This window comes from Papio anubis, unplaced genomic scaffold (genome assembly GCF_008728515.1).
Source record: "Papio anubis isolate 15944 unplaced genomic scaffold, Panubis1.0 scaffold610, whole genome shotgun sequence".
Taxonomy (NCBI): Eukaryota; Metazoa; Chordata; class Mammalia; order Primates; family Cercopithecidae; genus Papio; species Papio anubis.
Genome location: NW_022166322.1, coordinates 10,652 through 22,763, shown reverse-complemented (window position 1 = coordinate 22,763; position 12,112 = coordinate 10,652). Strand labels below are relative to the sequence as shown.

At 43.2% G+C, this 12,112-nt stretch overlaps 1 protein-coding gene across 1 annotated transcript; it reads right to left on the bottom strand.

Annotated features, from left to right (window-relative positions):
- Positions 1-650: 650 nt before the first annotated feature.
- LOC101024633 (ropporin-1) lies at positions 651-11,749 on the bottom strand. The gene is made up of 5 exons (XM_031662403.1): positions 11,610-11,749; positions 8,098-8,212; positions 6,606-6,767; positions 1,652-1,827; positions 651-861 (listed from the first exon to the last, which is right to left on the bottom strand). Exons 1-5 carry the CDS (start codon positions 11,723-11,725, stop codon positions 795-797), a joined length of 636 nt encoding a protein of 211 aa, XP_031518263.1. The 5' UTR covers positions 11,726-11,749; the 3' UTR covers positions 651-794.
- Positions 11,750-12,112: the final 363 nt, after the last annotated feature.

The window sequence follows — 12,112 nt, the reverse complement described above, 5'->3', positions numbered from 1 at the left end:
CATTCTGGATTTCTCTAGTAGGTTCCATGCCATCTGTGTATGGTTTCAGAAAAATCCGTTGACATTGACACTTTCTGGAATACTGTTAGTTCTTCTCAAGGCCATTTGCGTGAAAGTGATTTATGTTCAGGTCTTATCTTAGTGTTAGACTGTGAGCTCCTTGAAGGCAGAATTTAGATGTTATTTGCATCTGCTCAGAAGTCAGCATACTTCCTGGAATGTTGCCAGGTTTAGCAAAAACCAAAACAGAACATTTGTTGTTTGTCTGAAATTCAAATTTAACTGGGTGTCCTGTGTTTTTTCTGGCAACCCTATTCCTGGCACATAGCTAACCTCAATAAATATTGATGAGTGAGAGGATGAATGAATGACTAGCACAGTACCAACAAATGGAGAGATAAACTGGTAAAAACTTCAATTGACCATATAAAAGGCACTCATCTAAATTATGCCTAACAATCACAGAACAACAACACTGTGTCTGGTTAACGTACTACTTTTTAAAGTCTGACAGTCTGGCTTTGATTGGAGATACATTTTCTATCCATGCTTTGTCAGCCACTTTTACTCAGTGTCCACGTGGGAAGAATACTAATCTCCTGGTAACGAAGGTGTTTTGTTCCAACAATTTCACATCTTAATTCCGCACATTTCTGATTTCATATGTTTGTTTAATTGTTTATTAGTGTGTACCAGTTGTACAAGAAAATTGATTTTGGGTGGTATATGGGTTTCAGTCATTCTGAAGTACAATCATCTCTGTATCTTCCTTTAAAATTGCCAAAATTGTGCTGTTACTCCAGCCAAACCCTGGGGTTTTGGGTAAAGTCATTCACCGTGATTAAACCATCAGGCCCAATTCTGTTTGGAAAAAGGTATATCTGCAGTTAGTTCACTGACAGTTAATTTAAGAAAGAAAATATACAGACAACTCATTTCACATTAATTCTGCTGTTGCTCCTTTTTCTCTTAACTTTGTTTTTCTGAGACAAGGTCTGGCTCTGTTGTCCACGCTGGAGTACGTGATGCAATCTCAGCTCACTGCAACCTCAAGCCATCCTCCCAATTAACTGATACAGACACACACCACCATGCCCAGCTACTTTTTGTATTTTTAGTAAAGATGGGGTTTCACCATATTGCCCAGGCTGGTCTTGAACTCCTGAGTTCAAGCCATTCACCCACCCTAGGATTACAGGTGTGAGCCACCATGCCCGGCCCTCTTTTCCTCTTAACCCTTGACTCCCTGCTCCTCCTCTCCTCCTCCTCCTCCACTTCGGTTCCACTGGTCATAGCTAAGTGTGAGTCAGAGTTACTGGGGGGCTTATAAAGACAGATTCCTGGGCTCCACCCCTAGAGTTTATGATTCCATAGGTCCAGGGTGTAGCCTGAGATTCTGCATTTCTAACATGTTCTCAGGTGCTGCTGCCGCCGCTACCACTACTCTCAGTAGCACTCAAAGACTTGTTGTCCTATATCATTCTTTTCCTTCCTCTTCTCCTTCCCTTTCCCCTTTTCTTTCAGATCCATATTTCATGTCCTCGCTTTTCTGTTCCCAGAGCAGCATAATACAATAATCTTCCTCTGTCTTGGCCCCATAGATTTGTTTTTCTGGTATTCTTTCACCTCCAATGGGTAAAAGTTAACTTACACTTCCTGTTCAATGTAGTTTAGCATCCTGCTGACGTGTGATGCAGAGATCTCTCCATCCACTTCGGCAATATACGTGTAGAGAAACTGGAAGGTGCTGAACGGGATCCGAGGCAACCCACCATTATGGTCACATGATAAGACCTCACACACTATCTTGAGAGTTTTGGTAATAGTCTATAAAAGTTACATAAAATGAGGAGAAAGTTACTCTTCCAGGCAATATTTCCTGAGATCCATTTAGATACAAGAAAGAAAACAAAAATATTCCTCTATAAAATGAAGTGCGAACAATTTAAGATTCTAGAAAGCTTGAAATTTTTACATTCAAATGTCACTAATTCATTCTAAAAAATATTAAGTATTGGGTATCTTTATTTTTTTCTTTCTTTGTTGGAAGACTACTCAAGGAATTAAATTTATAAATTCCTAAATACTTTAAAGATATTTGTTACTTTAGTCTGAATAACCTCACTAAAGGAGGGAAGTTGATTTGCATTCTATATAATTAGAATTATTTCTTATTAGCCTCCAATCATATCTCTAAAGGGCTGAGATAAATGGTCTAGCCTATATACTCCAGCAAGATACTATATACTTCAGCAAGACACAGTAGAGAAGGTAAGAGAAGGGTAATTTCCCCAGGAAAATAGAGTCCCAAGAAGATACTGGAAAAATGGTCTTGAACATCAAGCTAAACGTTCCTCTAAAGCATCTGGGCCCATCTGAATAGAATCACCTAGTGCTTTATTTAATATTATGTAATACTAACCCTTATATTGCTGAAGAAATATTGGTTGACAATGAGTGCCAGGAATTTTAATAGAAGGGTTACTACAGAAGCAAACCCTCCTTACAGTGAAACTTGAACATTAAAGGAGCATGCTCAGAACTAATCTCATGTCGTTAAATAAACCCACCCTTTGAATAAATGATACAAGCGAAAGAGTTGTGAAATGAAGGTCAGCATACAGATCTTGGTGGTTTACTGAAACTGATGATGTACAGATCATCCTGACACACCCTTCCAGGGATCAGTGAATGATCAGTCCTGAGTGGTGGCTTAGGGTGAGTGAAAAAGCAGCTGCTGTATCTTCCCACATGATTAGTAGAGGAGACTTGTCCTGCCTTAGCAGTTGATGTTTGCTGTTCTCCTCTCATCCTCTCCCAGAATAGAATGATTGCCTAGATGGGGCTTCTCTAACTGTGGTGTGTGTTACCCAGGAGTGTAATCTATGTCAGGAGGTACTAGGGTTTGTGTTATCCAGGAGTGTAATCTATGTCAGGAGGTACTGAGGTACTGAGGATATGAATAAACTCTTCCTTGAGTGATAGTTTGACTTGATGGCAAGTAATTTAAACATAATTTACAATAATTATTAATTTTAATTGAGTTAATATTTAAAATTTGTTTCTTTACATTTAATAAGCATTGTTATTTTATGAAACAAAATTTTCAATAAACCACACGATGTCAAAAAAAATTGAGTTTGAGGCAGGCCACCTTCCTTTCCTCTCCCCTGCCTCTGGGGATCCTCTCATGGAAATCGCTGTGAAACACTGCATCTTCTAGGCACTTCCACTTAATTCAGAGTGGGTGGGAGAGCAGACATGGTCTAACTAGTATACATGAGGCTGTCTGGGAGGATGGTAAGTCATGCATGTGAGTGAGAGAATGGTTTGGGGTAGATTTGCGAGCACACTCTGAACTTTATAATTTCCACACACAGCTCACCCGTTTCTGTAAAAAAACAAACAAGCAACCAAAAACAACCCTCTGCACCCCTAATGCTTTGTTCTGTTGCCCTCTCCCATGGGGTGCTGGTATGGGCTGAATTGTTCCCCCTAAAATTCATATGTCGAAGCCTTAACCCCAGAACTGGAGAATGCGATTGTATTTAAACATACAACCTTCAAAAAGATAAGTTAAAATGAAGTCAGTAGGGTGTCTCTATAAGAACAGGAGTTAGGACATAAAGCGAGAGCCACCAGACATGCAGGCACAGAGGGACACAGTTCGAGAAGCTGGCCATTTTTAAGAGAAGGAGAAACACCTCAGAACAAAGCAATCCTGCTGACAGCTTGTTCCCAGAACCTCTGTCCTCCAGAACTGAGAGACAACAAATTTCTGTTGTTCAAGCCACCAAGTCATGGCAGCCCTAACAAACTAACATAGGGGCTTTCAGCCTTACGCATCATCTTTTATTGATTATTCAAACAACAAACCTTCAAATTCTATTGCCTCGTAAGATTTTAAAATATTTTTAAAGATTTAATAAATGGATGAGTGGATAAATAACTCTTTGGACTGGAGCTATTTGGTAAACTGACATAAATCTAAAGTAAACATATCTTCATTCTCTTGCACAATATTTTTTTGGGGATCCATTTCACAGAGGTAATCTTTAAACATCTTGCAAGCTTCATTTTCAAAGTCAGAGGTGAAAGCCTTGAAATGTGAATTATTTGCTTTTAAAAAAGTCATTCTTTCCAGTGAACATGATTATTTTCTACATACGTGATCTCTTTTTTAATAATCAGTTCAGTGGAACAGGAGGTGGCATAGACCAGTCCAGAAGAAGGAGTGCTGAAGGGAGGAGGAATGCAGGTCTGCATGCCATCGCATTCTGAATAATGTGTATTAGATGCAGAGAGCTCAAGATGGAGTAAATGTACCTATTACCTACTGGAGTAAAAATTCCTGTTACTAGACTTTTCTACAAGGAACAAACTGGCTTTTCTGAATGGCATAGAGATCCTGTCTTACTGTTGAATTGGCAAAGGAAAGAGAAATTCTGGGCTTGCCTCTAAGGATATATGAATTAACTAGGATGCAAGGTCTCCACCAGATGGTGACCCCTGACTTAGTCTCAGCTATAACAAAATACCTTAGACTGGATAATTTATAAACAACATAAATTTATTGCTGACAGTTTTGGAGTCTGGGAAGTCCAAGACCAAAGGGTCAGCAGATTTTCTCTCTGGTGAGGGCCTGTTCCTCATGAATGATGTCTTCTATGTGTCCTCACTTGGTGGAGGGGGCAACTTTTATAAGAGCACTAATCCCATTCATGAGGGCTCCACCCTCGTGACCCAATCAACTCCCAGAGGCCCTACTTTTAAGGCCATCACCTTGGAAGTTGAGGTTTCAATTTAAGAATTTTGGGAGGACACAAACATTCACACCATACCACTGACTAGCCCCACATTTAAGATCCCAGAAACAGTCCAGCATGATAGAAATGAATATAAGGGTATTGATTACTGGTTTCATAGGGCACCCCTTATTTACAGACTTAACCTCCAGGCTGACTTTACCTCTAGGGGTTCTTTGACATGGGGATGATGCAGAACAAAATCAGATATGTCAAGGCCTCTTAGAATTGGAGGAGCTCACTGTTATTCAGAGGTAGGCCTGAGGGTGTCTCAGAGGAAGCAGAGAAGTGGGGATAGAATCACAGGATGTCAGAGGTAGATGAACCTCATGGAACACTGAATCCCACCTCCTTGTTTTAGAAGGGAAGTAGAAAGATCCAACTCACCTCGTGGTTTCCCCTCTCCAGTTTGGGAGGCAGGTACATCAGAGGAAACTTAGCATCTACACAGTGGGCTAAGTAGAGGGAGGGTTGGAATTTGACTTTCCAAAGTCACTCTTTGTTACTCTGAGGTATGGGGATACGGGAAGGGCTCAGACACATCACACACTGGTGAGGGGCTGTGAAGTAGACCACCAGAGCCAGGGAGCAGATAGGACACCCTGGCAAAGACTCAAAGAGGCCCTCAACACCATTGAGAACTGAAATGAGCCGGTGGGGGAGGCATCATCAGCCTTTCACCAGTCTGGGAGAGACATGACCAAAAACTTAAGCTGCAAACAGCTAGCAACCAGACAGACAGGCATTGCCATGGAGACCAGAGATGCCAGAGAAGACTGAGGGCTGTGAGAAATGACTGCTCTGTGGTCCTAGAGTCACCTCTTTCCATCTAAATTCAACTGCCATCTTGGAGAAGACAGCGTGGTGAGGAAAAACCTGAGATACTGGGAAATTTACCGTTAGGCTGTTTCAGTTACTGCATCAGACTAAAATTTCAGGATTGGATTGAATTTATTTATTATTTGACCCTTTGTGGGTGGGGTAGACCAACAAGATCATAATTAACTGCAGATAAAATTTTAAAGATACATTTTTCCCATATAAATGCTGTAATTTTCAAACCTGTTTGTATCTCAGGGATTCTTTCAAAAAACCATGTTTTTGATTCGTTTTAAGTTATTTTAACAATGTTTAACAATGTAAGTCCATATATAAGATACCCAAGCTTTAGATATCTATACATATAAACTGATTTCAGCATCTTTGGCTTCAAAACAGTAAAACTGCTTTTCCAATATCAAACAAGTCAAATTTGGAAAAGGCATAAATCTGTATGAACATCCTGCATCCATGGAGATGTCATGACTAAATTCAGAAACAGCCTCATCTCTCTCTCTTTTTTTTTTTTTTTTTGCTTTCTTATGTCTGAGTTTCGCATCCAATTCTGTTTATTACATAGTTTTCTATAAGATTGTACCCCCTTTAAAAAGTGTCTATTGATATATATTCTAGGTGTCTGGAAGTCTTTTTCTGCAGCCGGCTCTTGGCTGTCTCTGGGAATGTGAATGGAGGGAGTGGAATGAAAATAAATCTGAAGGCAATATTCATAAATAATCCAAGAGCTACACTGTAGTCAACTCTCCCCAGAGCCTGACGATGGTGTCTCCCTCTGCCCCTCCCAGCCCCTGCCTCTGCCTGACGAGCACAGAAATGACTTTGCTTTAGAGAGGAGAAGGCCAAGGCGAGAAGAGGCATGTTTATCATCAGCCCTGGAGAGTTGACCACGTGTATAGATCCACTGCCCTTCCAGGCCCGGAGGGAGATTGCCCCCTCAGGAACCAAACAGTCAAGCTAACTTACAACTCCCAGAGCGCTGCAAGCAAGGGCTAAAAACTTCAGCCACTCGATCTCCTCCGTGAAGCGACCCACGTTCATCACACTATTAAACAGATCTGCTGGAAGATTCACCACTTTCCACATCTGGGCCAGCTCCTCTGCATGGACGATCAGTCTCCCAGCAACCTGCAGGGCAGGGGACAGACACAACACAGAGATGTGGGAGAAGTTGAGACAAGGCCCTGAGAAACACCCCACCCCCAGGCCAGGTCCACATCTCCCAGCACATGGCAAGGGGCGGGAGGGGGTGTTAGGAAGGTACAAGATGGCTCTGTGTGGCAGTTATTTTCGCAAATCCTAGTGAAGAGCATGCTGAAATATAATTTATTAATTGTTAAACTTTAGGTGTCAGAATTATGCAAAAGATATACATTCATATTACATTTTAATTTCTGGTGACAATAGCTTTTATCTGCTATTGTATTCCTAAATTTTTTTATTCCTTATATGACAGATAGAACAGCCTGAAAACAAAACCAAGGGGTAGAGGGCTTACCTCAGACCACTAATTAATGGTAAAATTAAAACAAGACATAGGTCTCTTTCTTCCAGATTGCACTGAGTTCTTAGCTCTAGACCTCACGCGCATCCCTCATGCTTTCCCTGGAATGATGTGGGGTATGTGGCTGACCCACGGGGATTTGGTCTGGACGCCTAATGTTGCTTGATCCCAGGTACGTTAGAGCTCTGTCATGTTCACTGCACAAGGTACTTGGTGGATAAAAGGAGGGAAGGTGACCAGTTGTTGGTCACCAGTGCAACAAGAGCACAGATGCCCCTGATGAAGTGCTCCACCACCTTTCCTGACCCTCTGATTCCAGTGAAATGCTAAGCCTCTGGGACCAAGGTAGTTAGCCGCACCAGTCCTAAATCACCCCTAACCTCTCTGTCCTGGATCATAAAGCAGGGTATGGTGGTGCTCAACCATATTTCCTGGGAATTGGCCAAACCACAAACTTTCTCAAACCGGACCCTCCTCATGCATTCATTCTCCAGGCAGCTCCCAGGATGATGTGGCTGTGAAGAGGCTCACAGCCTCTCCCTAAAAGCTAAAAGCTATGTTTGGACCTGGGATAGCTGGGGAGCTGAAATATGCCCTTCCCCAAACTGTGATTGGCATCATATTATGGTCTTGATCAGTAAGGGAGACACTGTCGAGTGACTGAGGACCTGCACTTTTCTGGAGAGACGAGATTAGCATTGCATTGAGCCCCTGTACATTCTGCCAGCTTCAAGGAAACCTGGGATGACCCCACCAATGACTCAGCCTACAGCCTATTTCAAAATTATTCCCATTTCCCCAAGGGAAGATTTACTTTCAGTCCATGGTTTAGTGTATTTTAGGGTGGTGCTAAGTGGTCAGCTGACTGGCAAGAGAACAGAGGGCTTTCATCTGTACCCACCCAGCCTCAACACTGTCCCTACCTTCCCCTCAATGCTGCAGCAGGGCCCTTACCTGAGAATGCAGGATCTTTAACACCTCAGGTGTTAGCTCTGCCCAGTTACACAAAGCAGCTTGCTCAGACCGCTCTCTCACCGGAGGCATCTCTCTACATAGGGCCTCAAAATAACTACAAGAAAAAAGTCAGAGAGTAGGAGGAGCATCCTATATCCAGTGGCCTCTGGCTGTTCTAGCAATCCTTCCCCCTTTTTCTGAGGGAAGGAGGTAGAGAAAGGAAGCTTTGTGAAGTGGCTTCTATGTGTCATTGTGTTTAGTTCACTTACATATGGGAAAAACCTGAATGTGTTACTCTCCACTTAGGGCACAGAGAATGCTTAGAGAATACAAAACTTTGTTCTTCTCTAAGGATGAGGAAGAACCAAGAAAAGTTTGGGTATGCAATTCCCTGGAGCATATTGGGTTCAGGTTTCCTTTTCCAGTCATCTCTGAATGTTTTATACACGCAGATGTATATTACACATGTATATACAATCTTGGGAAGAGAAGTTGGAAGAGAACTAAAAAGAAAGGGGAAGACAGCACAGGAATGGTGACTAGGGCCTGTAATCCAGCGACTCCAGAGGCTAAGGCTGGAAGAGCACTTGAGCCCAGGAGTTTGAGGCTGCAGTGAACTATAATTGTGCCACCACACTCCAGACTGGGTGACAGAGTGAGACCCCCATCTCTGAAGAAACAAAAAAGGAGGGAAGGGGAAGAGATGGAAGTGTCCTGGGGTGAATCAGGAAGGGTTTCTGGCCAGAGGTAATGAGGCTTGGAGCTTCAAGAGGGAAGGGAGAGAGGGTTGTCAGGGCACCGTGCAAGGCTCAGGAGAGAAGACAAGCCAAAGAAGGTTTGAGACAATCTGAAGCTATATGATGACTGTGAAATAAAACTGTTTATCCATCTTCCTTCAAAATTTTCAGTAAAATCTGCCTGCTCCTCAATATTTTGTGGAGTGGACTTTGTTTTGGGGCACTGTGGAACAAGTACTGAGTTCTGTTTCAGGATTGGCATAAGATGAAAAGAGGCTGCCTGCAGCAGGGAATGGACATGAGCCGCTGACATGTGGGTCACCAATGCTGTATGGCAGCGTCTGTCTCCATCAAAGCCTGGTTATTGACAATCCATGAGCCACAAATTTCTGTCCCTCCCTGCTTTTTTCCCTCCATTACTTCCTCCAGATCCAGGTTGTATGTAAATAAATATAGAGGGAATTTAGTAAAAGTCCATTTTAGGGTCAAGCCATACAATGATGGGCTAACCATTGCCTGTCTATGAGCCACATAGCCAGGCAGAGCTAAAGCTACATGGACTAAAGCAGTAACTGCCAGTCACCCCGTGGAGGTCATCAGCAGGAAGGGCAGAAGAAATACGTTAAGGCCACATTTAACAACGTGCATGAGAAATCTCTGCACACAGATCAGTGTTGGGGTGGGTGGGGTGTGGGTGCAATGTGACAGCAGGAGCGGGGTGTGGCCTCAGGCTTTATAACCGGACTTGGGTGGTATAAATGGGAGGGACAGAGACACACAGCACCTCATTCTACAGAAGTGCTGCCCAGGTAGGGTAACACTCAGCACCAACATCTCTGGACTTCTTGTGGAATTGGTTAGACAACATGGAAATAAAGCTGTAATCATGGATTTCGTTCTTTGGGGTATTGAGCTTCATTTGCAAGTGATCAGGTCCATGGTTATACACATAGATTGCAAATTTGTGTTGTAACACATGCCTACCAGAGGACAAATAAGTATATGTCCTGCCGATGCCTGGTAAGAGGTTTCTTCGTTGACAACATATATGTAGTGAAATTCTTACTTGCAATGGATTAAATATGTATTTTGTCTTGGAAATACTTCGTAGAGTTTTATTCTCTAAAATGGTACAGGTTTTAAGTAAGTCACATACAACCATCTGAACGGTGCTTTTCGCGTCTGGATAGAAAGGAGGGGGCTCTTAGGTCATGCCCTCCTTTGTCATTGTGGTTAAACTACAAACTAAGTTTTCATGGATGTCTAAAAAATTATAGCACGTGATACAATATGAGAGCGAGCAGGCTACAATAGTGACTGCCTTCTTCCATAAATGTCAGGGACAATACTAAGCAATGTCATTTTGCTTATTATAAAACAGCAGCACAAGGACAATAAAATGGGTTTGAAACGAATGTATAAGATAAAGTCTGTCTATCTGACTATGCCAAAATAAATTAGTCTTCTGATGCTAAAGTTCAATCTTAGAGGCAATATATAAAATTTAGAATGGAAAACTAAACAGGGCTCATTACTAGGCGAAGCAACCGCCATTTAGGTTTCTTTTTATGAGCACCCCTGGCCTATTTTCCTTCCAGTTGTAAAAGCTGCATCCTAATCCAGCCCGGGAGCACAGCACTGGCCCAGAGACTCCGAAAGGCCCCTCTTAGATGACATTTTGTGTCTTCTCAAAGGTGTCCACACTCTCCCCACCATCTGCGCAGTACACCCGCTCACAACCTCAGGCTGAGGACATCTTCCCTTCCCCAACTCACTGGCTGTCTCTCAACAGCCTCTCTCACTCTCCCCTTCCTACTGAAACCCTCCTAAGCAGGGAATCATAAAACAGTAAAAATAGCCTGAAAATGGTCCGAGAGGTCTAGTTATCCTCCAGCTCCTGTCTCAAGTCCTGGTTCCCCAGTTTCAAGCAGGCAAGTTTGTCTAAGGAGCAATTTCATAGCTGAGAGGCTTTCTGTGCAAAGCTGCTTCAATCCCGGCCCGCAGCGATTGTTGTGTAAGCTCCATCTACTGAGCAGCCTCTGGAGGTCTCTCCTGAAAGAAGGTCCCGCGTGTTTGAGGCACACTGTTTTCAGCCATGCCTGAGGACCCCATCACTCTGCTTGGCCTTTCTCCAGAATGCAATGGGTACTGTGTGGACATCTTTATGTTGGCAGAACAAATCAGTTCAGAGAAACACTAAAGAAAATAACAATTTCCTCAAAGACAAGATACAAAGCGTCTTTGGTTGGGTCCAAGTAAGAGTTTTAACACAGGGGATGAAGTGTCTCCTTAAAGGGGTGAACTAGCTGGACTGGTCCCGCCCCATCCACCCAGGGCTGTCGCGTCCCTCCCCCGGCTGCACTGCTGCCATCTAGTGGTGAGACAGGAGAACGAAGAAAGGCAGATTAAGCTTCGGAGATTCCCAGCCCTTCTTTCCACCGGGACTGGGAAAAGGAGAACAGGGAGGAGGTGGGTGCGCATACGCTGGTGTGACGCGGTCACTTAACTCTTGCTGCTTGCCCCAGGACACGGTCGATTGACCTGGCGTCCTACTGCTCAATCTGGCTCGCTTAGGGGAGGCATCCTATCCTCACCCAGCTAGATGTAATATTTATGTGTGGATTTTAAAGCATCAAAGCAATGCGAGAGCTAAAACAAAGATGATGCCAGTTAGTCCCGACCCCCTGGCTGCAGCCATGGCAACCTCTGCGGTTTTCCAAGACCCTGTCTCTCCGGCCGTCCTCCAAGGGGTGAAGGCGAGAAAGGAGCACGTACTCGGCTGCCCACTGGATGAGGTCCTGCGGCTGCGACCGAATGGCGGCTTTGGCAAACTCCTTCAGCATCTTCGGCAGCTCCGGCGGGATGCATGTTGGCTTATCTGTCTGAGCCATTGATTGGTTGGCCTATTCTCAGGAGAAAAGTACCTAAGATGAAAACTTCGACTCATACGATGAGAGCAATCCTGGACAGGAGGTCACCCAGCCTCTGTTTGACATTCAATTTTGGGGACTCTGCAAGACAAATGCATTCTATGGTTACACAACGCCAAGGTTAGAAAGCCGTCTGCTAACCCCTACTTTTTGTTGTAAATAGTTATGTCCTTTACATAAAAATTACACAGCCTTGTTCATTTAAAAAGTGGAGGTCAGCAAAAAATTCCCTAATGATACCACCCCAAAATATTGGATGTCTCCTTCCAGAATTTTTCAGTATAAATATATATGTTTGTAAAATAAAAAAATAAGATTATACAAAACAGCTTATTTACTCAAAACTAT